This window comes from Liolophura sinensis, chromosome 7, assembly GCF_032854445.1.
Source record: "Liolophura sinensis isolate JHLJ2023 chromosome 7, CUHK_Ljap_v2, whole genome shotgun sequence".
In the NCBI taxonomy this organism is placed as follows: Eukaryota; Metazoa; Mollusca; class Polyplacophora; order Chitonida; family Chitonidae; genus Liolophura; species Liolophura sinensis.
Genome location: NC_088301.1, coordinates 53,513,106 through 53,540,925, shown reverse-complemented (window position 1 = coordinate 53,540,925; position 27,820 = coordinate 53,513,106). Strand labels below are relative to the sequence as shown.

At 37.3% G+C, this 27,820-nt stretch overlaps 2 protein-coding genes across 4 annotated transcripts in view; both read left to right on the top strand.

The window, feature by feature from the left end:
• LOC135470271 (protein polybromo-1-like) overlaps positions 1 to 14,019 on the top strand; it is a 23,383-nt gene extending 9,364 nt beyond the window's left edge. Inside the window, exons 14-33 of the mRNA XM_064749109.1 lie at positions 632 to 679; positions 4,194 to 4,376; positions 4,814 to 4,945; positions 5,991 to 6,169; positions 6,627 to 6,756; positions 7,120 to 7,287; positions 7,575 to 7,715; positions 7,975 to 8,060; positions 8,436 to 8,478; positions 8,597 to 8,683; positions 9,274 to 9,501; positions 9,910 to 9,992; positions 10,431 to 10,569; positions 11,051 to 11,152; positions 11,514 to 11,588; positions 11,800 to 11,958; positions 12,227 to 12,314; positions 12,717 to 12,792; positions 13,012 to 13,184; positions 13,892 to 14,019. Coding sequence (XP_064605179.1) covers positions 632 to 679; positions 4,194 to 4,376; positions 4,814 to 4,945; positions 5,991 to 6,169; positions 6,627 to 6,756; positions 7,120 to 7,287; positions 7,575 to 7,715; positions 7,975 to 8,060; positions 8,436 to 8,478; positions 8,597 to 8,683; positions 9,274 to 9,501; positions 9,910 to 9,992; positions 10,431 to 10,569; positions 11,051 to 11,152; positions 11,514 to 11,588; positions 11,800 to 11,958; positions 12,227 to 12,314; positions 12,717 to 12,792; positions 13,012 to 13,184; positions 13,892 to 14,004 — 2,433 coding nt within the window. The 3' untranslated portion in view covers positions 14,005 to 14,019. The remainder of the gene's footprint in view (positions 1 to 631; positions 680 to 4,193; positions 4,377 to 4,813; positions 4,946 to 5,990; positions 6,170 to 6,626; positions 6,757 to 7,119; positions 7,288 to 7,574; positions 7,716 to 7,974; positions 8,061 to 8,435; positions 8,479 to 8,596; positions 8,684 to 9,273; positions 9,502 to 9,909; positions 9,993 to 10,430; positions 10,570 to 11,050; positions 11,153 to 11,513; positions 11,589 to 11,799; positions 11,959 to 12,226; positions 12,315 to 12,716; positions 12,793 to 13,011; positions 13,185 to 13,891) is intronic.
• A 2,098-nt stretch (positions 14,020 to 16,117) lies between these two features.
• On the top strand, positions 16,118 to 23,192 carry LOC135470273 (protein polybromo-1-like). 3 transcript variants are annotated; one of them, XM_064749113.1, is made up of 9 exons: positions 16,118 to 16,222; positions 16,459 to 16,614; positions 16,916 to 17,038; positions 17,153 to 17,348; positions 18,077 to 18,268; positions 19,001 to 19,183; positions 20,619 to 20,721; positions 21,163 to 21,392; positions 22,408 to 23,192. In XM_064749113.1, coding segments are annotated over exons 2-9 (1,131 nt in total). In that variant the 5' UTR covers positions 16,118 to 16,222; positions 16,459 to 16,512; the 3' UTR covers positions 22,410 to 23,192. The 3 variants fall into 3 exon arrangements, with proteins under 3 accessions (XP_064605183.1, XP_064605182.1, XP_064605184.1); XM_064749112.1 differs by having other exon boundaries at positions 17,153 to 17,387; XM_064749114.1 differs by lacking the exon at positions 19,001 to 19,183 and having other exon boundaries at positions 17,153 to 17,387.
• The last annotated feature ends 4,628 nt before the right edge of the window (positions 23,193 to 27,820 follow it).

Below are 27,820 nucleotides of genomic sequence, written 5' to 3'. Positions count from 1 at the left end.
TGCAGATCAGTAGAAATGTGTGATTTGATGTTGTATGATGGGTTTAACAGCATGTTGTGGTTCATGTTGGTTTGCCATATTGTGTCGGTGTACTACATTGCTGTGGTCACCTGTGTATTTAAATACTACCACCTGTGCTTTGTGGATAGTCTCAGGCTCTTTTCATTTGCCATTACCTAATTCCCTTATGTAGGTAAAGACAAGATGTCTGTCACAACTCATGGATCCCAGTAATTAATGTAATTCATGTTTTTGGTGCAAAATTTTTGGTTAAACCACTTGCCTGAGATCATTTTGAGTTTCCAAATTTACACCATTATGTTGTTAACCAAAGTGTGTTGTAATCTGTTGTGTTGTAAAACGTTTTATTCCATTATTATTTTACAATATTTTGACATGTTTGATAAATGATACTTAATTCGCTAGTATGAAAACACAGAAAAAAAGAGACTCTAATGGATTTATTATTTTTTTTTTTTTCAAAATTTATTTTTGAGTATTATGTTTTCTTGTGCACAGTAAAGTTTTATTTTCTTAATTTTTATTCATCATGATATATAATTTGTTAAGCCGCAGAGTTATGTTGAATATTTAATTTTCCCTTCCAAATTCCTATATGCCGTCATTCTAGGACTTCCCTTTGGAGGAATTACCTCCCATCTATGACTGTCCCTTGGTGGTGAGTAAATGTTTATCCTGCCTGATCTGTAGCATTTCTGTCAGAACTGCGCCTCAAAATAAACCAGTGTGTGCTTAACAGCAGTGTGGTTTAAACATACAAACATATAGTACAGCATATCTTCCCAATAGTTCTTCATATTCATGAAATCAGATTTGAATTGAATAAGAGCACAATCCTCAAACCATTAAATTCAGATTTTTTTTTTTGGTTGGTTGGTTGGTTTATAGCCAGCATGCAATTTTGATCTCTGTTTTTCAGTTTTAAAGTTTAGCTTTAGATGGGATATCTTTAAAATGCACCTCTTGGAATGAAACAGTATTATTGTATTGTTAGAGTGTTCTGTAATGTATGGGAGCAGTCTAGTTGTCATGGTTATAGGAGCTTGGACTTTGTACCCTAACCAGCAAACTTGGTACATTTCATCTGTTCAGACAAGCCTGATTTAGGTAGTGTACTTTACTTGCCCAAGGTTGTATTGAATTTAGTGGCTCGCTGTAGAGCTACTACATGTATGAAGTGTGATAAATGTTTACCTGCATTTATCCTCTACTACTGTTTTTTTTTGTTATCCTGTTGTAAAGCAGTTTCTGATTTATTTTTTACTTCCTAAGTTTTTGTTTCGCACACAACTACATGTATGTGTGGCTGTTCCCTGCTTGAGAAGGATAGTGTGTTTCAGCATGACAGTTATCAGTTAGACTCGTGGAAATAAACTAACAGGTAAACATTTCTGCAGATATTCCATACATTTAAGAACCTAGATTGAACTATTGGTGGGTTTGGGGGTGGAGGGGACATGTATGCTAACATACCCTATAGCCGCAGGTGTATGCCTCCTAAGACACAGTGGTGGGGACAACATCATGCTGTAACAGTTGCGATGTGATGTGACAATGAGACAAGTATCACAGTATCATAAAGGATAGTTGATGCAACACCATCAGTAGCAAATGTAAGATCCTAGATCCCCTAGCACTTTGGCTTTCCTCGACATGACAGGAAATTACTGTTGAATTAGTTTGTTTTTGAAGAAACAAGTTTCAGTCTTGTTGAGGGTCTTCTCTTCCATGCAGGGGATAAATTTATTACACGGTTACTAAGTGATGAAAAACAGAAATATGTGGTCAGTAACCTTCATGCCCGCTTGTGAGAGCATTACTGACACCATATAGTTACTCAGTACCCATGTAGTTGATGTTATCAGACTTAAGCGTGCCTGAGAGCGTGATTTCATGCATTGACTGTGTATTTCAGAGTACATTTAGCTCAAACCCTTAGCCTGTAGATTGCTGTTTAGTTACAGACACTAATTGGTCCAAATATAAAGGGATTCAGAATTGGCACTAATTGGGTGACAGTGGACATAGGGTTTCCTGTGTTAATCCCTGCTGCCTTGGCTACGCTTGAATAAATCTGCCCAAACCAAAAGTTAGCTTACAATAGGTAAAGCCTGGAATTGCCCATCTTTCACTCCAGTTAATCAGAGTCTACCCCTCTAAAAGCGTCCTATCCATGATTTTCTTTATTTTTGGGAGACATGTAAGGGCTCTCCATGAATGAGTGATCTTCCAAAATAATCTTAATGTCCTTTGCAGAATTCTGTCAAAAATGTGCTTTTCCCAAAGAAATGACGTCTGTAAGCAGTATTATGATGAGAATTATGAAGTGGTTTGTCAGCGATTTCATGCCTAATGTGAGAAACGTACAGTGAAAGAAGAAGCTGAGATGTTACTGATAACCAGTGATCACTTGTCCCGCCAATGTTTATTTGGATGATCATAGTTCTCTGGTTATTTGTCCATTACCCAGAAGGAATTTAGTCCAGTTGAGTTTTGGTCATATCTTACTATTTTTGTTTAAAATGTATAATATGATTATAAGGCTTAATGAAAACAATATGGCAGTACAAGGAAACTTTGGCCACTTTTGTAAATTTCTTTTCATTATACTAGCAACACTCGGTACTGTAACAGATTATCACTACTGGACACATTAAACAGTATAATGTTTTAGTAGTCTTCTACCAGAGGCTCTGTAGGCTTACACGTCATCTGTGTGTTGGCCATGAATCTGTTTTTCAAGCTTTTTCTTACATAATGGTTTTTGTATTGTATTGAAACTTGGCACATGGTCTCACCATGACAAGTTACAGACCTGCATGTAGTTCATGTTTCTGGTCATTTCGTTCACTTTAATTATGGCCATTTGGCTCTCTTCTTCGGACATTTCTAGATTTCTGGGTTTATTTTTTTTACAAGACATCATCATATTAAATCGAAATTTGGTACAGGGCTTCACCATGACAAGTTACAGATTAAGCTGTAGTATAGAGACATTTCATCCATTTTTGACAAAATTATATGCGTTTATATCATGTTATGGACTTCTACAGTTAGCCACACTTTTAGAAATTGAAATGTGTTTCTATTATTTTGACGTCTCAAACCAGTGGTGTAGAGCTTTTGCTTTTGCAGTACTTCGAGACTGCTTGTTCAGTTAGTAGATAATGTGGCCAGACATACAGCCTGTTGCAGTTTTTTTTGCTGGTGAAATAAGGATTTGTGGTGTGTCAATCAAGTTACTACACAAATAACTTGTATGTGTGACGCAATGTGCACCACTAAATTATTTGGATGTTTTAACAATAGGGTTACATGTATATTGACTGTTGATGATATTAAGGCATTGTCCTTTATTGATTTATTTGTGTTGAACTGTTGGACCTTATGGTCGAAGCAGTTGGAATCATGGGCATGCACATGTACTAAGATCAGTTTACTGGGATGAACATTTTTTTTAATTTGATTTAGCTGGCAGATGCAGTTTTGTTGTTTATGTATGTTCTGGTTGATTTTCCTATGCAGTGAATGAATAAAGTCTCTCACAACAGCAGGTGCTTGTGCAGGATGACATGAAAGTTTGGTTTCTTCAAGTAGAAAATAGGCTGTATTTTTTTGTTTATATTGACTGTCTTAGCATTAACCACTCTTATTTCTGTTCTCTTCCCTGTGCCTGTCTGCTTGTTTTGTTCTACATGAAGTTCTGGTGATTTTTTCGGGCGGATGATTACTGCATTGTCTTCTGAGCCTGGCTAGATAGTCTTATGGTTTCTTGCTTCTTTGGTTTAATAGCCGAAAGGAGGTATTTTACCTACCTGTGAAGTCTTTTATGTTCAGTAGTACTGATGCTGACTATTGCTATGATTCTTACAAAGGATTTGGATGTGGTTACAGGTCAGTTGGTTCCAAGCTGTGTGAAACACACCATTGCTTCCTAGTTCTCTGAAATATTTTTGACCTAGCTCTTTAGAACCTGTGATATATTGCAGAAAAATACAAATGACTACAATGCTTTGACCAAACTGTTTTAGGCGACCAATGTTTTCCATTGCTACCATTTATGTGATTAAACATTGTTTGTATATTGTTGATAGTTTATCAGTAAGACGTGAGAATACTTTAAAAAAAAAATGGTTTAAAAACTTTCCCATGGTTGTTGATTGTTGATTCAGCATAAGCTAGAGCGTGATTCCTGGGATGAAGATGAATCTACAAGTAGTAGCTTTAAGCTCAAATCCAACAAAAACCGAAAATCTGTTGTTGAGGAGAAGAAGAAAACACCGGTGAAAAAGGGCTTTGAGGATTCCATGAAGAAGAGAATGATAATGCTGTACAAAGCTGTTTTTGACTACACAGTGAGTACTACTTTTTTCATTAATCACTACCTTAAACGTGTAGGATTGATGGGCATTATGAATTTTAAAGACTTGCTGTGTTGTTTATTCCTATACTTACATGTAGCATTACTTACTTAGCATTACCTAAAATTTTGTTGTTTTCAATGCACAATCTGCTTACCACAATTGTTTTTTATACATTATTAAATTTATTTTCTGTGTTCTTGTGAATTGCATTTGAAGTATAAGGCCAGTTACTTTGATGTATAATTTGTATTTAATGTTTACATCAGCCTTAAATTAACTTTATAAATGTAAGAAATTATTTTAGGGTCTTAGTATAGAACATGTGTGTAATATATATAAAATGGTAAATTTAGTAAAAGTCAGGATACAATCCCCAGGTGTCGTAATGATAGTAACGAGTGATAACCTTTGACTGACCTCATTTGCAGGACAGTAATGGGCGCCCTCTACGTGACATCTTTATGATGTTACCTCTGAAGAAAGACTACCCAGACTATTACCAAGTCATTTCCCAGCCCATCGACATGAACATGATTGATCAGAGGATAAAAAATGACAAGGTAATGTGGAAGGGTTTGAGGTCCACAGTCAAAGCAGCTGTTCATCTGTGACTAAATTCTTTTTACCTTTCAGATGTAGGACATCTTTAATACAGGTACCCTGCGTTTAATCTCCAAACTGGTATACACTTTGCTTCATTTTTAAAGGCATCGTGAATTAAGGATGAAGCTCCTAGTTATTTATGTGGTTCTGCTGGTTATTTGTTTGTTGTTGTTTGTTTCATTGTTTTGCTGTTTTTGTGCAAAATACTGTTTGCTGTGTGCTCTGATCTGCTAAAGCCATCTTTGTCTATTAAACTGTTTTCTGAACTGGCTTGTACAGCTTCCCACATGGTTGCAGTATTTGTGGTATTTCATTAATATCTTTACTCAACCACATTAGTTAATTTTGACTCTCAGAATTTAACATGTACTGTCACATTTACTGTGGTTAGGCCACACCACCAATTCAAACTGTTGTTTTGTGGGCAGTACTTTTTCAATGTCAGAGGGAGTTATAACAATACAACTTAAAAGTCATCAAATTTGTGGAAAATTTGGAGTATCCCAGCAATTTTTCCTCCTGAAGACATACTTTACGAGAATGGAAAGCCTTGAAAAACAGCAATTTCATAAAAAAAAAACCCAAGAATTTTATTTTTATTCCATTTTTGGATTTTTTTTTAGTGTTGGCTGCTCTGTAAAACACAAAATGAAATTGGCGTCACCTTATCAAAGTTTAATTTATGTGAGAGTTTTAAGCTGAGAAAAGGGGATAATTATGGTTTCATCAGCCTTAGTTTTTGTCATCGGGTCAAGGGCTCTGTTAGGAAGGTCATTTTATAAACCAAAACAAAAGAAGCTGCATAGAGTTGATCTAGGGTCTTTTTTTTTTTTTTTTCTTTCCCCATTTTCTTTTCCTCAGCCACTTTGTTGAACCTGTTTGTAGATATATAAATAACTGTAATAAAGTTGTAAAAACAACTCCAACAAACAATGGAATGATTTTGTCTTTAATTTTCAGTTCAAGTGCTTCGAACTAAATTTTATTTTATTATTTTTTCAGTACACCACAGAGCAACAAGTGCTTTCTGACTTTGAACTGTTGTTTAACAATGCCCGGCATTACAATGAAGAAGACTCACTGGTCTATCAGGATGCGGAGACACTGGAGAAAGTCATCAAAAACAAGTGGAAGGCCATGAATCCAGCATTTGATTCCCCAAAGAGGTCTGCCTCCAAGAGGTAGAAAGAAAATCTATGTTGTCTTGAAAATGTCCACTTCCATGGTTCAGTCATTAATTTATACCATATTTATTTTGTCAAATTAGGGAAGTTCATTTTGAGGTTTTGCTTTCAAAGTTATTGTGGACATTAATTTCTTCTTGGTGTTTTTTTTTTTTGTACTTTGTGACCATGAACAGAGAACATTATAATTGGCTCATACTCTGTGAGTTCAAGTCCAGGTCATGCTGTCGTCCTCTCCGTTCGTAAGTGGGAAGGCCTTCCAGCAACCTGGGGATTGTCGTGGGTCCCCCCTGGGCTCTGCCCGTTTTTCTTTCACCATAATGCTGGCCGCTGTCGCATAAGTGAAATATTCTTGAGTACGGTGTAAAACACCAATCAAATAAATAAATAATTTGGCTCATATTTCACTTGTATTTGTGCAGTTTACAAATATTCATGTTTTTTTTTTCTTCAGCAAACCAAAAGTGAAACCAGTCTCCCCTCTGTGTCAGAAACTGACAGAACTCTACAACACAATAAAGGATTACACTGACTCAAGAGGAAGACTTTTGTCCACACCATTCATCAAACTGCCACTTAAGAGTGTAAGTCTTTGCTGGTGAATCAAATTTCCTTTGGTTTTGCCTTAATTAAAAAGAAAGAAATGAGTGGAGTGCCACATGAAATTTTTGATAATATTTAAGCAAATTGTGTTTTAACCACGATTTTTTGACATTTGTCCTTGTAGTGTTCACTCTTGAAGCAACGCTGATATGAAATCGACACTTGGAAATGAAAATAAAGTCTCATTTATCTACCAAATTCAAAAAATGTGATTTGTCGAACACTACAATTACATGAAGTAGTGCATGTTCTATTTTCGTTTTAGTAATCAAATTAGCAGATCTCCTTGCTTAAAAAGTATTCATTTTACACATAGTGTTTAATCTCTTGTCTGATTCCTGCAGGATTATCCAGATTATTATGAAGTGATTAAGAAGCCTGTTGATATGCAGCGTGTGCAGCAGCGCATGTCTGGTAACCAGTATGAAACAGTAGAGGACATGGTGGCAGATTTTGTCCAGATGTTTGACAATGCCTGCAAATACAATGAACCAGACTCGCTTATCTACAAGGTATTTCAAATGCATGTGTAACAATAATATTAGCCATTAAACACTGACTCTGCTTACAGAACAGTCTCCTCCGTCAACCCGTCTTCATTGAAGATATATTAACGGTACCTACTGTAGTCTGTTGTTACAAGTATGTCTGTCATACTAAATTTTTGTGTTTTTTGCATCAAGATACGTCATTTGAGAAAGAAGATGGCTAAAAGAGTTTGTTAATAATTATATTTTAGCTCTCCCATGAATCATATTGCTTGGTGACAAATGCCGTATGCCTTAAATTTTACTTGTAGGATGCTCTGACGTTACAACGGATCTGCTTGGAGAAAAAGGCAGAGCTGACGTCAGATGGAAATGGCAATGAAGTTCCTGATGTGCGGGCCATAGTACAAGAGCTGATGACAAACCTCTTCATTGCCACCTATAATCTTCAGGTGAAATATGTATTAACTGAGCAATCTAAAGATCTCTGAAAGTCTAAAAGAAAGCTGGTAAATGCCCAACACGGTTCAAGACAACTCTCTTTACAAATTCTTTAAAAAGTTATATATTTCCTCTCTGACATGTAGAAAGCTCTTCTCAATGCTTCCTTATTGCTATGGCATATTTCATGTGTATGTTGATCTTAATACCGTGATCAGGGAAGACTGTCAAACTATGGCCTACATGTACATGACATTGATTTGTTTCCAGGATGAGGAAGGTCGTTGCTATAGCGACTCATTTGCAGAAATCCCTGAGAAAGATCCAGAAGAGGAGGAAGAAGAATTGAAATCAGGGTGGGTAACTCTTTGTGTTCTAATTAGTTGTGTTTTACAGATATAAAGACAGGAGGTACTGGCTGCGACTGTTAGGCCCTTAATTGACTAATGAGTTCACAGGCTCAAATCCTGCTGTCACTGTTTCTGCTGTGGGTTTGTCATGAAGTTTGTTTTAATATTTATCACAGTAGGCCCTAGGTTTGTTTAATCACAGCTGGTAAATGTCTCAAATGTTGTAACTGGAGTGAAGAAAAAAATCATTGTGGATTGGCTGTTCATTTGAACATTTTCTTTATTTATTAATTTTTTTTTTTTGGTTGTTCAGTCATATGATAAGAATGTGTGATATATTGAACCTGGATTTCAAAATGGATAATTTTCCAATGTTTTCAGGAAACCATTGACATTTGATCAGATAAAGAGGAACTTAGACAAGGTAAGCAATCTGCAGATATGACCTATTAAATTTTGTTCCATTTGCACTCTACAGTGTTCCATTACACTTGCTTTTGGCTGAATGTTCTGCCCTTCCTCTGGGGCCTTTGTTTTTGTAGGGTCGGTATCGCAGAGTGGATCGATTCCAAGAAGATATGTTTAAGGTGTTTGAGAGGGCACGTAGGCTCAGTCGGACAGATTCGCAGGTATGTCCTTATTACAGCCTTTCTAAACTTGTTTCCCTAACTGCAGAAATAATATGACTCAGTCCCAAGTAATATTAATTTTTGATACCTTAAATGATCATAAATTTCGTCCATGACTGACTTGCCCATTTTTCCTGATTCTGAGTGTTCTGTTAATTTTAGAAAGGTATTTCAAGATTTGCTTGGAATATGAGATATTCTACTGTAAAATTGTAAATTTCAGCAACAAAAATAATTGTGACATTTATTTGCCTTTAAAAATGCACTTTTGTGGGCAAAGTGTTAGGTCATTAAGGTATTTGGTATTGAAAAGAAGAGGTTCTGTTCTCTGTTAAAGAAAAAATGATTATAATATATATGAAAGATGTTCACATCTGTGAAGAATTTTAAAATATACAGACTTCACTTTTAAGTTTGTATCTTTTATGAAAGTTTTCTAATGTAGTTTGGTAATTGTTATACCCCTAGATAATGGATAGGTTTTGTTTGGCATGTAGATGATTTTCATAGTGAAACGTTGTTTACATGAGATGTGTTACCTGTGATCAGGTATAAACAGATGTAACATTTTGACATTTTTACCTGTAAAGGTGTATGAGGATGCACTGGAGATGCAGATGTTCTTCATCAAGCAGCGTGACGAGATGTGCAAGAATGGTGAGATTCTGCTAACACCTGCCCTCAGCTACACAGAGAAGCACCTGCAGACGGCCCTGGATGTAGAAAAGAGGGACAAGTTGCCAAAGGAACAGCGGGAAGATGAGGAAAAGAAAAAACAAGCTGAGGAAATGGATGAAAAGCAAGGGGTGCAAAATGCGGTAATTTACAACATTAAAACATCAGTACATAATTTAACTGATGCATAAATGAATAGTTTGTTGGCTTTTTTGTTTTCTTTTTTGTCAAGGAAAGAAATTTTACATCATGTTTATGATGCTTTGAGAGGGAATCCATAATCTGTGGCATGTGGTTGCTACATGTACAGTGTAATTATAATTATGTCAAACAAATTAGCACTCAACTGCTTCAAAAATCATTTCTTTGAATATTATATAGTTATAGATTGTTGCAGTTGTGAATGAAGTAGAAGTGAGGTTAAACTTATTTTGGTCATGTGAACTATAGATCATTCTGTTGTTATATATAAAGTTATTATTAGTAAGCTTCAGGAAAATGTTTCATTACTTTCAATTTTATCAAACACTCTTGATGTCATTATATTGCAGCAACCTCAGGAAGATGGGGAAGACTATGTTAGCTTCAAAGAACAGACATTCCATGTTGGGGACTTTGTTTATGTGGAACCAAGGTAAAGTTTTTCATGACTTGGTCTTTGACCTAAATTGATATTCATGCTGAAAGAATAAATAACAGTTGGCATTGAACATTTACTCTTTCCCTGTAAGAACTGTTTTCTTAATCTTCAGAGATCTGTTGTACCAGAAAGTATATATCATTTAAAATCTTATAAGCAATTGTTTTCTTAAACTCACCTTAAATTGTGATACATAATTATAATTTATATCAATAGGGTCCGTGCACTTCTAGTGAATAAATATGCACATTTATGGTAACAATTACCCGTGGTTTACATTCAGTGTAATATTTTGTGCAGCCACAAAATTATTTGTTCAAGATATAGATGACCTAATAGCTGCATTGAAAATGTACTCTTGATATAATATGTCCATATTACTTCCACCGTATTCAACATTGGTCTCCACACCTAAAGTGTTGCTTTATTCAGGGAGAAAAGTTTGGAGCCACACATACTGTGTATAGAGAGACTGTACAAGGATGCGAACGACGACCAGATGCTCTATGGAAACTGGTTTTACAGACCCAATGAAACCTATCACTTAGCTACGAGGAAGTTTCTGGAAAAGGTAGTCTAGTGATTTGACGAGGACATCCATTTTCAGAAGGGTTTAACTTGTGTGATGAAATGCAGGACATTATGATGATCAGTTGTGTGTAGATTTCAAATCTGTAACGAGAAGGAACTGATCAGCTCACTACAATATGCCTTCAGGAAGGCACTTGTAAAGCAGAGTAGCTTTGGTCCCTATAATTAGGACTCTAACTAGCTTAGTGCCAAGGAAAGGGCTGATGAGCCTTACATGCGCAGGCCATTTTAACCTATGTTGTACCTGTACTTGCCATATGAATCTTATCATAAGAACAGAGGTCAAATACATGTGACATTCATATCATCCTTCAAATAATATTGACAACCTTCCAATAAGATTATAGGTCTTGCCTGATGAGTAACTGTTGAATTAAATAATGTTTTTTACATGATTATATGTATTGTTAGATTACTAGATTATGAATGGCTGTCAGTGTTTGGAATTTTATCATTTCCAGGAAGTGTTCAAGAGTGACTTCTTTACTCAAGTTCCCTTAAGCCATGTTCTTGGCAAGTGCTATGTTATGTTTGTGAAGGATTACTTCAAGCAGAAACCAGAGGTATGTTATGAGTGTACAACAAAGTTGCTTACCTAACTGTTACAGTACAAAAGACTGTATTATGGATAGATGACTGTAATGTAATTGGCCTAACAAGGTTTATTGTGCAGTCTGTAAGTTTACACGTCCTCCATGGATCTATCTGCTAAAGAAGTTTTCTGGAGGGTGTATGATACAAAATATAAAGTTGGCATGTTACTTCACCATGAAGGAATACATTTCAAGTATGTTGGACAGTTTCGTTCATTTTCATCAAAATTATGACATAGCTATTATGATGATAACTCAGACTGGAAAGGGAACATTTATTGCATAAGTATCCTTTCGAAATTAAATTTGTTTTCTCTTTACATGTCAACAGGGATTTGAAGACAAAGATGTGTATGTGAGTGAATTCCGTTACAATGCCAGGCACAAGGCATTCAAGAAAATAAAGGTAAGTTAAAAAAAAAAAAACAGTGTGCAGTAATGTGGTATGAATGATAAAACACTGCCAGTAGAGCATCATTGCTGAAGTGTAAAATTAGACTAAACAACTGGACTATGACAAGTATATATAAGATTACAGGACCCAAGTGTCTCAGCAGTTAAGCCTGCTATTAACCTGAATGATCTATAGCAAAATCATTTTCCTTTTGTGGTTGTAGATTTGGCAAGTGCCTCGTAATGATAATGTGAAGATCTTGCCCCGTGATTTGCCCCTTGTCCCGGTGCGAGTAGCATCTGTGTTTGCTGAGAAGGGCAAGTTGGAAGAAAAAGATGAACTGGATGATGGGGAAACACACATCCTGGATAAAGTCAGAATTGTAAGAAACACTTTTGCATGGTTGTAACGTGACATTTCTTCAATTTAAATTTGTAATGTTTCATGACACTCATTATTTCCTTATTCAAAGAAAGATGAGTTTCAATATATATTTGAAAAATAAGAATTTATTAAAATTTTGTTAAAAAAACTTGATAATATCATCTCTGAAAATGAATTACAGTGTCTTTGGACTTCAGAAAGTTTATCTCATGACAGCTTTATTAAGCTCTGCATTTGCAAATGTGTAATTGGACCTTGTTTTATAGAATGTGCTCTCTGAGACTGCAAACACAACTGAGGATGGGCTTACATATTACGAACAGTATAACATTCCTGCAGGAGCGTTCAAAATAGGTAATGTAGTTTACACTTAATATACACATAAATGATTTGAACACAAAGGACCAGTTCAGAAATGTATCAGTAGGCAGTGGCATGTTTTCACTTCTTTCTGACGTCATTGAAATCTCGCTTCTGAAGAATGATGTACCGAGGGTATTCTAGTCGTATTCCCGTTTTGGTATAATATTGCAGTTAAGGACTGTTGAATAAGTAATTTACGTAGTCATTTATACCCGGTTACATTTTAATTTTAATATTGGTTTCTTCTATATTTTGACAGATATAGAATTACATGCAGTAAATGTCACTTCAACTTTTAAGTGCAGGATGTCTCGGTTTTCTTTGTGTAATGTTACCTTTTTTTTATTACTGTGTGCTCTGATGTATTATACCTATGCCTGGTTTTTATATTAGGTGACAGTGTGTATGTCAGATCTAGTGAAGACAGGCCTTTGATAGCCAGAATTGACAAGATATGGACTGACCAAAGGTAAGTACATTCTTCCAAAAATAATTGGTGTTAATTTTTTCACTTTTAAGTACTCTTATTACCATCTCTTATCTCTCGTTCTGCTGCTGTTCTACATTTACTAATGATTTCATCATTTGTTCAAATTTAAAATGCTGATAGAATATTAAATTCAGTGAAAAATGATGCTAAATGTCAGAAAAACAAATGTTGATTATGGAGTGATTGATTTTATTTCAGTGGTAATCCCTACTTTTGTGGCCCTTGGTTTGTTCGTCCTGTGGAGGTAGAACATGCTCCCACACGACTCTTCTTTAAACGTGAGGTGTTCCTCAGCTCAATAGAAGACACCAATCCCATGCACAGCATTATGGGAAAATGTTCCGTGCAGCACATTAAGGAGTATCTCAGCTGTAAGTAGAGCGAACCTTTGATCCCACAGCCTGTGTTGTCTAGTGTCTCAAAATACATAGGTGCCTATTCATTGTAGAATGTATGTACAGTTTGAGATCATTCCTGTTGGACTGCATTGGTGGCCTATTGGTCCACATCAAAGTAGTGCGACCTGGGATCAAACCCGGGTCGGATCATACCAAAGACATTAAAAATAGTACTTATAGCTGCCTTGCTTGGTAATCAACACTGAAACTTTAGGGGGAGGAAACAGGATTAGTTGGCATGGTGTCAGTATAATGTGATTGAGTGGGGTCTCATGTCTGGTGTCTTTGGCTGGTTAAACTTCTCAGAAATTAAACATCTCAGAAAGTCCATAGCATCAGTTGCTTAGTATTTGGAAATAAGGCGGACCTGAGGCATTGAAGGTATTATAGGTCATAAAGTAGGTGACTGCTTAGTTCCTGATTTTTTGCCAGATGTTATTGTCTATCTGTGTGTAACAGAAAAAAAAAGATTGCGTCTATCGAAACGAATTACAAAAAACTGAATGGATAACATTTCTCCTCAGCTCCTTCTATGATGTAAAGCTTCAGCATTATTACTTAGTTGTATGTTTTAATAATAGTTTATACTGATATTTCTTAAATGTATATGTGTGTGTATATATATATATATATTTATATATTTAAATATTTTGTATATATAACCTGTTCTTCATTCATAGGTCGTATTATTGAAATCCCTGAACATGATGTTTATATTTGTGAATCCAAATATCTGGAAGCAGAAAAGAGCATACGCAAGCTTGCCAAGGTTTTAAGGTTTGTTGATTCTTGAGCTCGTGAAGTGTAGTTCTATTCATACTCTCTTTTCAGTGACTAATAATAGAATTTTTTTATGGAGATACACTACCTTCTCAATAATTACCAACGCATTTTCAGAACTGTATACCATAGTGCCTTGCTAGGGATGTTGTCTTAAGTAGTAATCTCTCTATGGGGAGGAGGGGATTACCGGTAGTCAATCAGTGACAGTGAGCCATACCATCTTGGCAAGAGAGGAAGGGGCCGAGAACCATTCACATTTTTCCATTGAACAGTTGTAAGAGGCAGGGATGGACTGATGAATGTCGTGATGAATGTCAGGATGTGAAAAGAAAAAATACTAACATAGTTTGCAATGTCAAATGCAGTAAGAAGTAGAAATTTTGGAGAGAAATCCAATAATAACTACCTTTGTGTCGTTTGTAACCCCTAGTGATGTTGCTTGGTGGACTCGTCTGATACTGTGAGCCAGGCATTTGGACACTGTTCCTTCACTGAGTAGTTGCCACCTCTCTCATACTTTTAATACATTGGCTGAAACTTGAACTTACCATCTGGATAAAGCACATGCTTGTGTTGAGGACTCCTGCTGATCAAGCCCTTCTTCCCGTGAATTAAAAGCTTTTATTGCCACATTAAAACCTGGTTCAAAAGTTTTGTCACAGTAATTAGTCTTTCATTCACCAATAAAAGTACCTGAAGGCCTGTCAATAATTTGGGAAAGCTGCTTTAAAATATAGTCAGTGGGATACATACAAGCTCTGAATTTCCATAATATTTGAATCATGCTTTTTGTTATGAGTTTGTCATCTGGTAATTACTTCTAAAGCCAGCTGAAGAGTTTGTCAAGATACTTAAGTTTAATTGAAGAATGTATTTACTGAGACCGTGTCATACTCTGCATCATTCGTAACTTTGAGCACACCTTTAGATTGATTGGTAGATAAATACACATGAAAGTTCTTCTCTTTACCATAGACATGTATTAGGACACAGAACATATATGTGTGATCTTGCACCTGGAAATTACTTTCCAGAGCCTCCCAGACCTGCGGGTGGCAGATGAAATCCACACGGTTTGTATTCTCATCTGGGAACTTGGAAATCAGGCCTTTTCATCTTTTCAGTTGGATATAAGCATTTGAACATTGCTTATATACTTTCTGTCAAATTAGAGATACTTTTCACAGCAACACATATATACTCAGGGATCAATATTCTCTCAAGGTCATCTGGTACGTAATAAAAGTATAAAGTCCGGTTTAGCTAATTTAATGACATTTACATGAATGTACGTGCACTACTAACTTTTTCTTGAAATACCGGTGGTAATATGTTTACATACTATCTCTTTTTAAATTAATCTAAAAAGGGTGCATCTCAGCTGACTCAGCTGTCAGATTTATGTCATGTTCCCATGGTCAGTAATATAAGGGAAGTTTACCTACAAGTCAGACGTGCGTGCTTCAGGTGTTTTATACACATTTCTAAGGCATCTTTGTGAACTCAGTGATCAAACAAGCCCTGGGGAGGAAGCCAAGCGATCAGTAGATTCAAGACAATCCTGCAGGTATAATGCCTAATGCAGTGGGGTGTTTAATGTTCCCCTTTAAATAATGTGACATAACCATCGATTTCAAATATCGGATAGTATAGTTTAGAAGACACAGCCAGGAAAGCAGCGTGGTGAGAGTTTTGGGTAGGAAAATATTTTCGCTATGTTGATGTATCAATATTCAACAGGTATCAATATTTTTGTTGTTTTTTTTCTAAACAAGCGTGTAATACTGAAAAATGACATCTTGAGTTGCAAGATGTCAGGAAAGGCTGGCTTTATATGGCAGGGTAGGCGTGTATTCCAGCTTGTCTAGCCTGCATGTCAATATCACCCGCTGTAAGCGGTTCACTGGAGATTTGTACCATCGGCCCGCTTACTTTCAATGTGTCTCAGTTAGCCAGTGTCTGTAATTGTTGAGAAGGTATGGTAAGTGCAATTTGTTTAAGAGCATTAAGCATATACATATCTAAATCTTACTCGTTGATGGTTGAGAAAATATTAATATACCAGTATCACAAAAACATCTAAAATTAGTCATCCTGTTTCGTTTATACACGTATGCTTGTCTGAAACCTTTGTCATGTTATTCTTGTGTTAGCAGAAATGCACGCTATCTCCCAAAGTGACAGATGATGAGGTGTATTTCTTCAAGAAACCTGTTGTCCCCAGGAAGGTGAGACAGTGTTAGCATTCTGTCACTCATTGTAGATGTAACTGCTTCAAAGAGAAAGTGCTGCAGCTTTTGTTCTTGTGTGTAAAGATATTTTAAGTATTATGTATACAGTCTAATATAATATTATGATACAATTGAAATAAACCATAATCGAACAAGCAACGAGCAAAATGAGGTGATAAAATTTCAGGAGATAAATAAGATTGCTTCACCTGAGGAGATGTTGCTGTTTACAGCAGGAGCCGTCTCCTTTACTAGCCAAGGCGTCAGCCGAGGAGCCGTATGTCGAGATGGAGATCATCCCAGACACCGTCAGCGAACCCCCTGCAGACACAACCAGCGTCTCCATAGAGGAACCTCAGACCCCACAGCCTGAGAAGTCTGTCAAGAAGGTATAAATTACTGCTCTGATGTTCTTACTTCTGAACTCCCTGTGCACGGTTTTCTTTTGTTACTTTCGTAAAGGTTATGCGAGACTGCACACATTCGGGCCCATAACTCACATCAGATGATGAAATGAAAGATAACATGGGAAGGTATAGGGAAAGGAACAATATTGGACGGTATTCTGAAGACTGTGGCCGATAATAACCGGAAGTACAATCTGCACCAATCAGTGATCAGTAATTCAGACAATAACAAGTTCACCTCTCCTTCAATAGCTTTACGTTATTCTCTTTATTTTGTTCACAGAAAAGTGTTGTTAAACGTGTGCCAAGTGGATACATTGTCTTTGCTGGAGAGATACGCAAAACGTGCCAGCAGGAAAACCCAGACTCTTCCTTTGGGGACATCAGTAGAATTGTTGGAACTAAGGTATGTTTCTTCTTTAATTGTGGTGCTCAGCAACTCTGAGTTCACAGAACTCTTTCTTTTCTCCCTTTGAAATTAAACTGATATTGGTGTTTTTTTTTTGTTGTTTTTTTTAAGTGGCGAAGTCTTAGCAAAGAAGACAAGGAGCGTTATGAAGAAAAGGCAAAGCGACTTGCAGAGGAGCAAGCAGCTAAGCAGCAGGAAGCTGACCGGGCATTTAATGAGTCCCTAAATCAGAATCGTTCTCAAAGCCCGTGGTCTGATTATGGTCGTAGCATGTCCCCTGGGGCCAACAGCCGCCCCGCGACTCCAGGTGGGTATAGTGAGGGCAAGAAGAAGAGTCAGCAGAAAGGTATTTCCCTTCAGTTTTCTGCATGAGCTCTTGCTAGTCTGTTATAAAGCGTACTTTTGTCTGGCATGGGCCGCCACAGCTGGAAGGTCACTGGGGGCATTTGATAGGACACTTCTAGGAAGTGTGGGGCATTGCTAAAGCAGGTCTCAGGGTTGTGGTCAGCATTTTGATCACTAGGCATTCTTGGGCATTTTGTTCTTGACTTTCATCTGGTATCTTTGCATTATGAACAGTCTTAATAAGACAGTCCCATTTATTTATGAACATTTATTTTGGCTTCACTGTTATACCCCATCTAGCATTATTCTGTGGAGATGATCTGTTTTGAGAGATGGGATGTTTGTTTTGAAAAGAAGCCAATCACTTACCCTTTTTTTTTTAGTCCTTTTATGTGTAGACACCCTGGTCAGTTTTTATTTCTCTTTGCCATTGTGATGCTGTTGTTTTTGTTTTCAACTGTAAGGTAAAAAGCAGCTTTAGATGTTAGCAGCGCAGCATGGATTATGTGTCTGTATGTTTGAAGCTAAGTGTTGTATCATTTGCATGATGCTGTTACCTTCTCAGTAGATATCAGCGTCTGTGTTGTCTGTAAAGTTGTTGTTTTATTTTAAGTCAAACCATAAGCACTGAAACGGAAAGATATTGAAATACAACGTAATAACTGTTGGAAATACCCCGCTTTCCTGCAGGAGGGTATACTTCAGGCTATGCACCTGGCCATGTGGGCCCATATCCCCCTGGGTACCAGTCTCCAGGGTACCCCGGTCAACATGGGTACCCACCACCACCAGGCTACCCGCCTCACGGGTACCCACCACACCAGCAGGGTTATCCCCAATACCCTGGCATGCGCCCAATGATGGGAGCACCTGTTAGCCAAGGTGAGAGGGAGCAAGTGTCAGACTAAAATGCTTCATATACATATAAGCTTTAAACGGAACAGTGACTACATGGATTGCAAAATAATTTGATATTTGTAAAAATCTGAAAAGTATTCAATTTTTACTGTGACTTTACTAGGTGTTTTAAAGACAAGAAAAAAAAAGAGAAACACTGACCTATATTGTAAGCATTCCTGCTACTAGTCTTCCTGTCGGCATGCAGGCATACCATTTCCCAAAGGGGAAGGACAGATATGTGGATATACTTGTGATAATAATAATAAAAAATCTACGGAAGCAGAGAGTATAGAGACCTGCTGAAAACCCACAAGTTGAACAATGTGTTTGTTGTTTATTTATTTTCTAATAGGTTCAATGAAATTCAAAAAATAAAGTATTTCATTTGTTGTCTTGCATAAATATTGTTTGAATGTTGGCCTGCTGAATGTTGTTGTTGTACTTTGTAGGGCTATAAGCATTGTAGTCTGACATGCAGCTCACGTAGTATTTGCAGTATGAATATTTCTGTTTTGCATTATCTTTTAATTTGACTTGAAGAAATGTGTATTTTGAAGTATAGACTTACAACTGCATTGTATTTCCTTGAATGGCATGAGGATGTATTGTTGTAGTGGTACAATGTAGTGTACCTGGGTACTTGGGGGAACGTGTGTTGCATGCTATGTGTTTTCTGTTGTTTATCTCTGGTTTTTCTGTCCGTTCTGTTGCAAGGTCAGACACAAGCCCTGCCCCCACAGTCTATCGTGCGAGGGGTGCCGCCAGGTATCGCCAGGCTCCACCCGTCTCATCAGTATGGCATGCAGCAGGGCGGGGCATGTCCACAGCCTGGCCAGACTCCGTTAACACAGATCCCCTCAGCTCCCCACCCCACTATGTCCCCAGGGTTCTATCCTGGTATGTGCCCTTCCCCTCTTGCTGGCATGTCCACCCCCACTATGGCTATGGTCCCCCCACTAACCTTTCCCTATGGTGGTGGTCCTATTGGTGTGAACTGTGTACCGTCTCACTATTTGACAACTGCACCGACCTCTCTTTCAAACTCAGGTACTCACTTTAACCTACACCATCTTGTCCAAGGTCAATATATTGGACTCTTTTGTTAAGATCAATGACAGTTTTGCCAGTATAAATATTTTGTTGTAATTTTTGAAACATGGTTGATCTCCAAAGGCAATGAAGAATTATTACTTCATTAAAACTGTTGCCTAATATATATTCAAGCTGTGTACATTATACTTTAATACTGCATGGTTTAAATTCCAACTCATTCTTTTGATTGGACAAGGTGTTTTGTACAATTTGCTGTGTTTCCTTATTGATTTCTTTAGAATGAGGTAAAACGCAGCAAATTTTCATCTCACTGTTGCTTTGTGTTTGGTTTTCTTCTGTATTACTGTGTTCACTATTAAACCATTTCAAGTATTCATCATTAAGTATACATTTTATTAACCCCCCCCCCCCACCCTTGCCAAATAATCCACAAATGTAAAAGACTTATTTTTGTGTGTCATGAATCATTTTCCAGAGTTTTACCAATATTGCAAGAACCTGAGTGTGTTTACCATTCTTTACAGTCTAGTGCAATCTTGATCTAAGATGGACATCTTTGTTTTTCAGTGAAATATGTGTACTGTTAAAAGATGATTAAGTTTTCTTCTTAAAATCTACATAATGGTTACCTTGCCCTTAAACTATATGTCACTCTTCTGCTGCCTCATATTGGCCTTTGACCAATGAGTTTACATGCCCAACCCCAGCTCTGACTGGTACAACTGTGGCTTTCTGCTGCAAAGTTTCTCAGGTACACGTACTTCGTCAGTGTGGTTTACTTCAGGCATTTTCTCCTGAAACACCTGTACACATGTATAAATAACTAGTTCTTTGATTAGATCTTATGAATTTCCACTTGGATATGTACATTGCTTAAAAGCAGTATTGTATGGTCTTTTATTATTTGGGAATTAACATTATATACCAATTATATACCCTCACTAATAAACTAACAAACTTTTTACCAAGCGACCAATTTATTGCAGAGGTTTTGGTGTGAAATTTCCCTATTGGTGGAGAAGCAGATGTTGTTTCCATAAGTTAAATCTGATTGGCATTCTCGAACATGAGATCATATTTATATTAAGAGATATTATGCACTGTTAGTTCAGATATATTGTACAAAGCTATATTACTGTTATAGCCGCACCTTGTATTAATTGTTTGCCATTAATTCAGTGAAATATATGTGTAGTTTTGGTAATGTATCTCACCCCTTTATCTCAGTACAACAACTTATGCATTTATCTGTTCATATAATAAGTTCTGATATTAACAGGTCAGCATCTACCTCCACCTGCGCCACCTCGACCCCCGTCTCCTATGTTTGTCAGTGTTCCTCCAAGGACCCAAAGACTCCTGCATTCCGAAGCATACATCAGGTATGTCTGTGAATACTAAGTACCAAAATCGACCCATTTACCTATAGTTTACACTGGTTTCGTTATATGGGGAAAATAAATTCAAATTGCATATGAATTGGAAATTTTTTTTTTTGGCAATGTGAGATCAGAGCTGAACTGATTTCCCATGGATTTTCTCACTTTTGTGCACCTATATTATACCAGTTTGTTTCAAATGACTGAAGTCTACTTGAATTCAGCAATGTACATGTTGACGGAAATTGGCATTTATCTGTAGTTTTTAGACTACACCATTACATTGGTGAATATTGCATATTTAATGCTGTTGATTCTGAAGCAGTTTCATAATTTGTTGCAAACTTTTAGTACTCGAGCACTTGTTAATCAGTACTTTCAGATGAAGCTTTGAGTTATTTGATGACATAAGTTGCTGAATACTTACATTCCTGTTGATTGTAGGTACATTGAGAGTTTGAATTCAGAGAGCCGCACTGTTGGAGACTTTGAGCGTTCACTCACAGCCACTCAGGAGAACACCCAGCCTAAGAGCACTACCCAGTTACCAACCCAATGGCTGGGGCAGGGTGCAGGTTATCACGACAGTGTAGTAACAGCTCTTTGGGCACTCAGAGATCTCATGATGAAGGACACCCTTAATGTACAACGTACACTCTCCTTTGATCAGCTGTGTAAGTTACAAACTTCATGGGAAATTTCTTCCGCTTCGGGACCGGTAGATCCAGAATCAATCCTTGATCGAGTCACACCTAAGACTTTAAAAGAGGAAGTTGTAACTTCCTTGCTTGGCGTTCAGCATGGAGGGGATAGTGCAACGACTGGTTGACCCGTATCAGTATAATGGCTCGGGTGGGGCGGCTTACTTGCCTTCGGTAAGTCGTCTCAGTGAAGCGGCACTAAATAAAAGAGCGGTGGAAATCCGTCCTGCTACAAGGAGGCACATTACACGTACATGCACCCTAAAGATTCCTTCGTCGTCATATGACTGAAAAATTGTTGAGTATGACGTTAAACCCCAAGCACTCACTCACTCAACTCTACTGTTCATGTGGTGAGAACAAAACAGTGTTCGGTCGTACGTTGGCTCTGCTTGGTTTCCTCCCACCATAATGCTGACCATGGTTGTACAAGTGAAATATTCACCATGTGGTGTACAGCTCCAATCAGATAAATAAATAGATGAGAAAGACAATGTTACATACCACCAGAATAATGGCTGAAGTATATGTATGTGGAACATTTTGCTGACTGATTTTGACAATGAAGTGTCCAGGACTTTTTGGATATATAGTTTATTATTTTCAAGCTCTTATTTGTGGTTTAAAATTAAAAATATTTACACAAATTTTATTCCATGTAATAATCGCAGGGAAGGAAAAATGTTAAGTTGCAATATATACATAAATGTGTATGAGGGGAGGCTGAAAACTTCTCAGCCTGAGGTACTTAAAAGAAAATTGGTCAGACATGGTGATGTTTCTCCATAAATTACTCTGAGCGTATTGATCTTAATGACTTGTGACTTCCTTCATATATAGATGTAAGGAGGTGTTCAATTAATAATGTACATAACATGCAGACAGGATGACTCAAAATACCTCAGTCCTCCCACCTTATATGTAATAATGTACTTATGGTTGGTTAACATAGCATGTGACACTACTTCATTGTTCTGTTTCCTTTCAGGAGAAGCACATGCACATCTCACATTGATGACTCATGAGTGTGATCACTTCTTTGCTCAGCCTTGTGCTGCACGTATTGTGTTTGGACCAGCTTAAATTATGTGTTATTTAATGATTATAGTTCATTAGTTGGTTATCTAAGCATTCAAACTAGTTTCAGATGTCTGTGCACTGCCACTGAACTCCTATTCCTGTTCCAAGTCACTGCCCCATCTATTTACCATACATCTTAGATATCATGCATTAGTTTTCACTGAACAGGTGACTGTGTGTATCAGCAGCAGCATTATTGTGTTGAGTTTTACTGGTGAAATTTATACCCATGTAATACAGACACACTGTACATCATCTGATTATAGTAACTTATTCATTTCTGTATCTTGTTTGGAAGTGAATGTTTATATACGGTTGTGTAGTGATTGTACATGTAAGTGTGCTTTTTAGCAGAGGGTTAAGCGGAAATACTGATGTATACTACATGTATAATATTGTGTGCGATCATTATTGAAATGATAGAAAGTTGAGTAGGTGAATATGGTACAGTAGATTTGCATTTAAAGTACACTAAATACAGCCAATTCCATTTTCCCATGTGGTAAAGAGCCGAAAGTATCCAGTTCTGAAATGTACCCTATATTGTCTAGGTTCATTTGAACATTTCACAGCATTTATTTACCTACAACATGCAGGTTACAAAATTAGAATGTGAAAAAAAATCATGTTTTGTGTTGATGATTGTTTTGCTATGTGTTCAGCATTTTATGTTATTAAATTGTCCAAGTTGATGAACTGTCAAATTGCGTTGTTTTTGGTATTATTTGTTTGATTTGTTGACATAGGTATCCATCACTGCTTTTGTTTTACATGAACCAAATTTACATAATCAAGTGACCGGATTCCAACGGATGCACATGAGGATGCTAGGAAGTTGATTTTGATAAATGCCTGTTTCGATGGATAACTCATGATTCGTGTATACTTTGCTTGCCTATGGTTGCCACAGTATGGCTGCAATATCGCTTAAGGGGCATTAAGGCATAAACGTTCATTCCGCTTTGTCTCTTCTCGATAAGAGGTAGGGCTGGGCTTGTACTCGATGGCCGTTTTTTCCCGCAGTTCATTGGTGGTAGGAACAGTCACGTAAATTTATTCTAGCATCTTTCAAAGAGAGACATCAACAGTAATAGATGAGAAACATTGACATTCCATTTCATTGGCTGAGCTGTTTTTCCATCTAAAAGTAACTAATCAATGCTGAGGTGTACTATTCAACTACACATCCAAGTGAGAGCTATGTATAACAAACAACTCAGACCCATATTCCCAAATATTCCGCTCAGTTTACATATATGGAGGCCGATATATAGAGTAATGCATTGTATTTTAGAGGCCGCCGTCGTATAGGTGAAATAATCTTGAGCACGGCGTAAAACACCAATCAAATAAATAAGTATATAAATAAATATATTTTAGAATGAAGGCTGAAATCGCTTCGTGAAACCGATCACTGCCGAAACATTTGTTTCAGTTGATAATGTAAAATATTCCCAACAGACCCCTAACGAATACAGATCTGCACGAGGATGCAGAGATCCTTAGTAACGCGGCTTAACATAACAGGGCCACGTGTATCTCCATTAGAGGTCGAAAGGTTTACGTCTGTAGTATAGCCTCAGACCGCAATTAAACCTCCATTTACTTGCAGTGTTCAGTACCCCTTTGCAGTCACTAAATCTGCAATCCCCATACCCTCTTACCCACCACACCCTGTGGTTCACTAACATGTGGGACATTAGCCTGTTGGTGAAAATGTCCAGACACCATGACGGACGGTTCAGGTACAGTCCCTAAAACAAGAGCGGTCTGGTTGCATGCTTGACAACTTTGATACGGCCTCTGTACCACGTTTCCATGTGCAAGCAACTCAGGCTAATACTAAAAATATCTGTCTTTCTCGGGCCAAGAAATGTTGATTGTGTCTGTAGTCTGTCACCCCACCCCCACCCTTTCCTCCCCAATCCAAAGACCAACTCTTTGTGTGTGAGAGAAATTTGGTGCGTTGAAGTAAACATCGGCAGAAGTTTCAAGCATGCAGGGTATTAAGTATAGGGAGAAATACTGCTAAGTTTACGCTACACGTGGGAAAGTTCATCAGAAACGTGCCCAAGTTTACTTCACCTATAAAGCTGACTGCCATCTTATAGGAAGTGAAAATTCTTGAATATAGCATTGAACGCGAACGAAATAATAAAAGGATACATATCAGTTAATCCGCTACTCGCATATACTTACATTTAATCACGGTGGTATATATAAAAGCAAATTTAACCCACGTATAACCTTTATACATTGAAACGATGGTCTTTCTGAACACCGCATGCATGGAACCCTTAATTCGAAATCCACACTGAATCTCGTGCTGTTGAGTCGAATTATGCGACGCGACAAAGCTGTCAAAATACAAGCCGGAAACCGAAACGTCTGTTCTGGGTAAAGACTCGTGTAACATTTACTGTGTTCGCCCTGTATATGGAACGCATCTGGAAATACAGGGTGTAATCGGGTCATCTTGTCTTCAACGATACCATGTCGCTCGTGGTCATGTATATATACGGCTGTTAGCAAACCTAGGTACCCATGTGCGAGCATTATTGATGGCATTTATATATGGTTGCTAATTGCAAATTACGAACCTTAGTGTAAGAAACCCCCTTGCGTACGTGTACAAGACAAATGCAAAAAATAAATAAATAAATAAAAAAAAATCAACAACAACAAAAGAAATCTTCAGATAAAAATTATGGATGTATATAAATGATGGAACCTTCACGACGGCACGCTTCAAGGATAATGTGGATGTTTCTCTTCAATGTATGTTTTAGCACGATCATGAATTACAAACCAGTAATATGAGCACGTACATGTAGGCCTATAAATACAAGTCCTACAAAATTGTAGAGCTGTGGTTCATATAAATTCAGTTTTCATTTACATCACAACAGGTTTATCACTTATACAGAAATTTTTCAAATCTTGCACTTTTGTAGTCCCAGTTTTCTAAACAAGTACTTGTACCAACTGGAGTGGTATATCAATATTCCAGATATTGCTTTCTTCAGAACTGAGAACAGCACCTAGGGTTCCTTTTAACAAAGATGTCTTACATCTACGATAATCGCACATATAGAACAATGATACAGTAATAGTCACGTACAGAATATCGTACGACAAATGTACGATAAAACATACCCCCACCTTGTGAAACTGGGCCCAAATCTTGATGTGTAAAACTGAGCTTGTTTTATGCGTATGTATTTGTTTAATTGATTGTGGCCTTAATGTAGCAAACGTGTATCAGTTGAGTGTTTCCTCTAAACTTTATATATATTGATCAGTTCAGTCATAGTTTATCCCAAAAGGCACGAGGAGCAAGAATGCTCAAATGCATGCTTTGTCGTTTTGGAATGAGACCACAAACGAATACCCCACGTAACACTAGTCAATCCAACTTGGATCCAATAAGCCGGACGCGTGGTTTATGCCGGCGATCAAACATTTCCAGTTCCGTGGCCTTTACCCCACACTTTTGGCATGCTTGGCGTGGCGTAAGAGTTTATTGTTATCATCAGGTATGACACTAGACTTTTGCAAGGTTCCGTGAGTTGTATGTTTGCGATAGCTGTTTTTGTTTTTGCAATAAACTTGACATTTGCTTTAACCTTAGCCTCTGGCATTGTGATACAAACACCAACACATATGACAAATCTGGCTATTTGGCATCTACAGACACGACCTCCAATCTTCAAAAAATAGCTTATCCTATAACTGGATAATTTGTTTGGATTTATTTATATATACCCGTTGACAGCCTGAACTCTGATTAAGATACTTCGCTGACTACGATGTTTTGTGTAAATTTCTTAATCGGCTACGTATGCTTATCCACTGTCGATTGTCAGTCATATAACAGAACAGGCTCTCTGGAGATTACTTTTCTATAGATTAGGTGCCATATTCAAGAGGTCGCTACACTTTGAAGAGCATGTAGTGGTCACAGCCAGTTTTCAACATACCAGTTTGTGCTGTAGGCTATACCGCCACTTTTTAAGTGACAATTTCGATCGAATCAGCATTTATATGTGCAGCCGTGTATTGAAGAGAGTATGATGTATGTCCGGGTAAACACGAACGAAAACAAACCATTGCAATTTACATAATAAATAACACATACGTACTATATCAGAGTTGTGTCGTTTGTGCTCATCGTCGTTAAATCTAAACAGCTACTGGCTAACACGCAATTCTCAAAAATCCTAGTCAACTGTCTATTGCTTTTAAGAAAATTAAAATGTAACCGGCCAGTAGACTTTACAGAGAAACTGAATTACCCACTATATGCTTCGAAACTTTAAGAAATATTGTCAATTTTCCGCTAATACACTGGCAACTATATAGCTGGTGCTGGGTTAGATGCGTGTATAAGAAAATAATTACTAGGAGTTAAGATTTAAACTGAACACCACATCAGCCATTATCCGTGCAATGGTGTAGTGGCTGTTCTAAAAGAAATAGTACAGCACGTGTTGCGCGTGTAACTATATATTTTGAATCACCGCATTTATGTCTTTCCATCTTCTCAAGAACCGATCAGCCTGTAAATGTCACACTTGCTGTTGACACAACAAAATTCATGCAATTGTGGAATAAGTATTCAAAAACTTGCGTATTCAGCAAATTATGATACTACAACGTCACAATTCCTTCCCTTTTATATGCACATACTTAATTACTAGGCTATACTGTACGATGAAGGATGTCATGTACGCCTACACCAGGAGACAGGTGAAACTTATTTTCAACGAGCAATGCACTAATTTAAACGAACTTAAAACATTCAGGATATCTGGTCCAGTATATTTGTTTATTTATTTGAATGATGTTTTACGGCGTAGTCAAGAATATTTCACTTATACGACGGCGGCCATGCAGTATTGTGGTGGGAGGAAACTGGACTGATCTTGAGGGAAACCCACGGCCATCCGCACGTTGCTGACGTACGTCCGGTGCACCAATATAGGGCCAAACATGTGTCACCCAGAATCATCTAAATGTCAACTTAACTGTAAACAATAATTAAGAAATAGTTTTCAGTTTTGTATAAAATGTTAAATGTTAATCACATTGTGAATTACTACTATTTTTTAAGCTAAACCTTTCAAGGGTTAGGTCGGGTTTCCCCAGTGGATTGTGTATTTTTTTCATGCCCTGCCCTGTTTGTTTGTTCGCGAAAATTTAGTTCAAAATGCTATGATAAATCCGGACATTCTGATTGTAAATCGTTATTTATTCATTTAGTCACTTAGTTTTTTCATTGTTTCTTAGCGTCATATTCAAGAACTTCTAACCTATATACT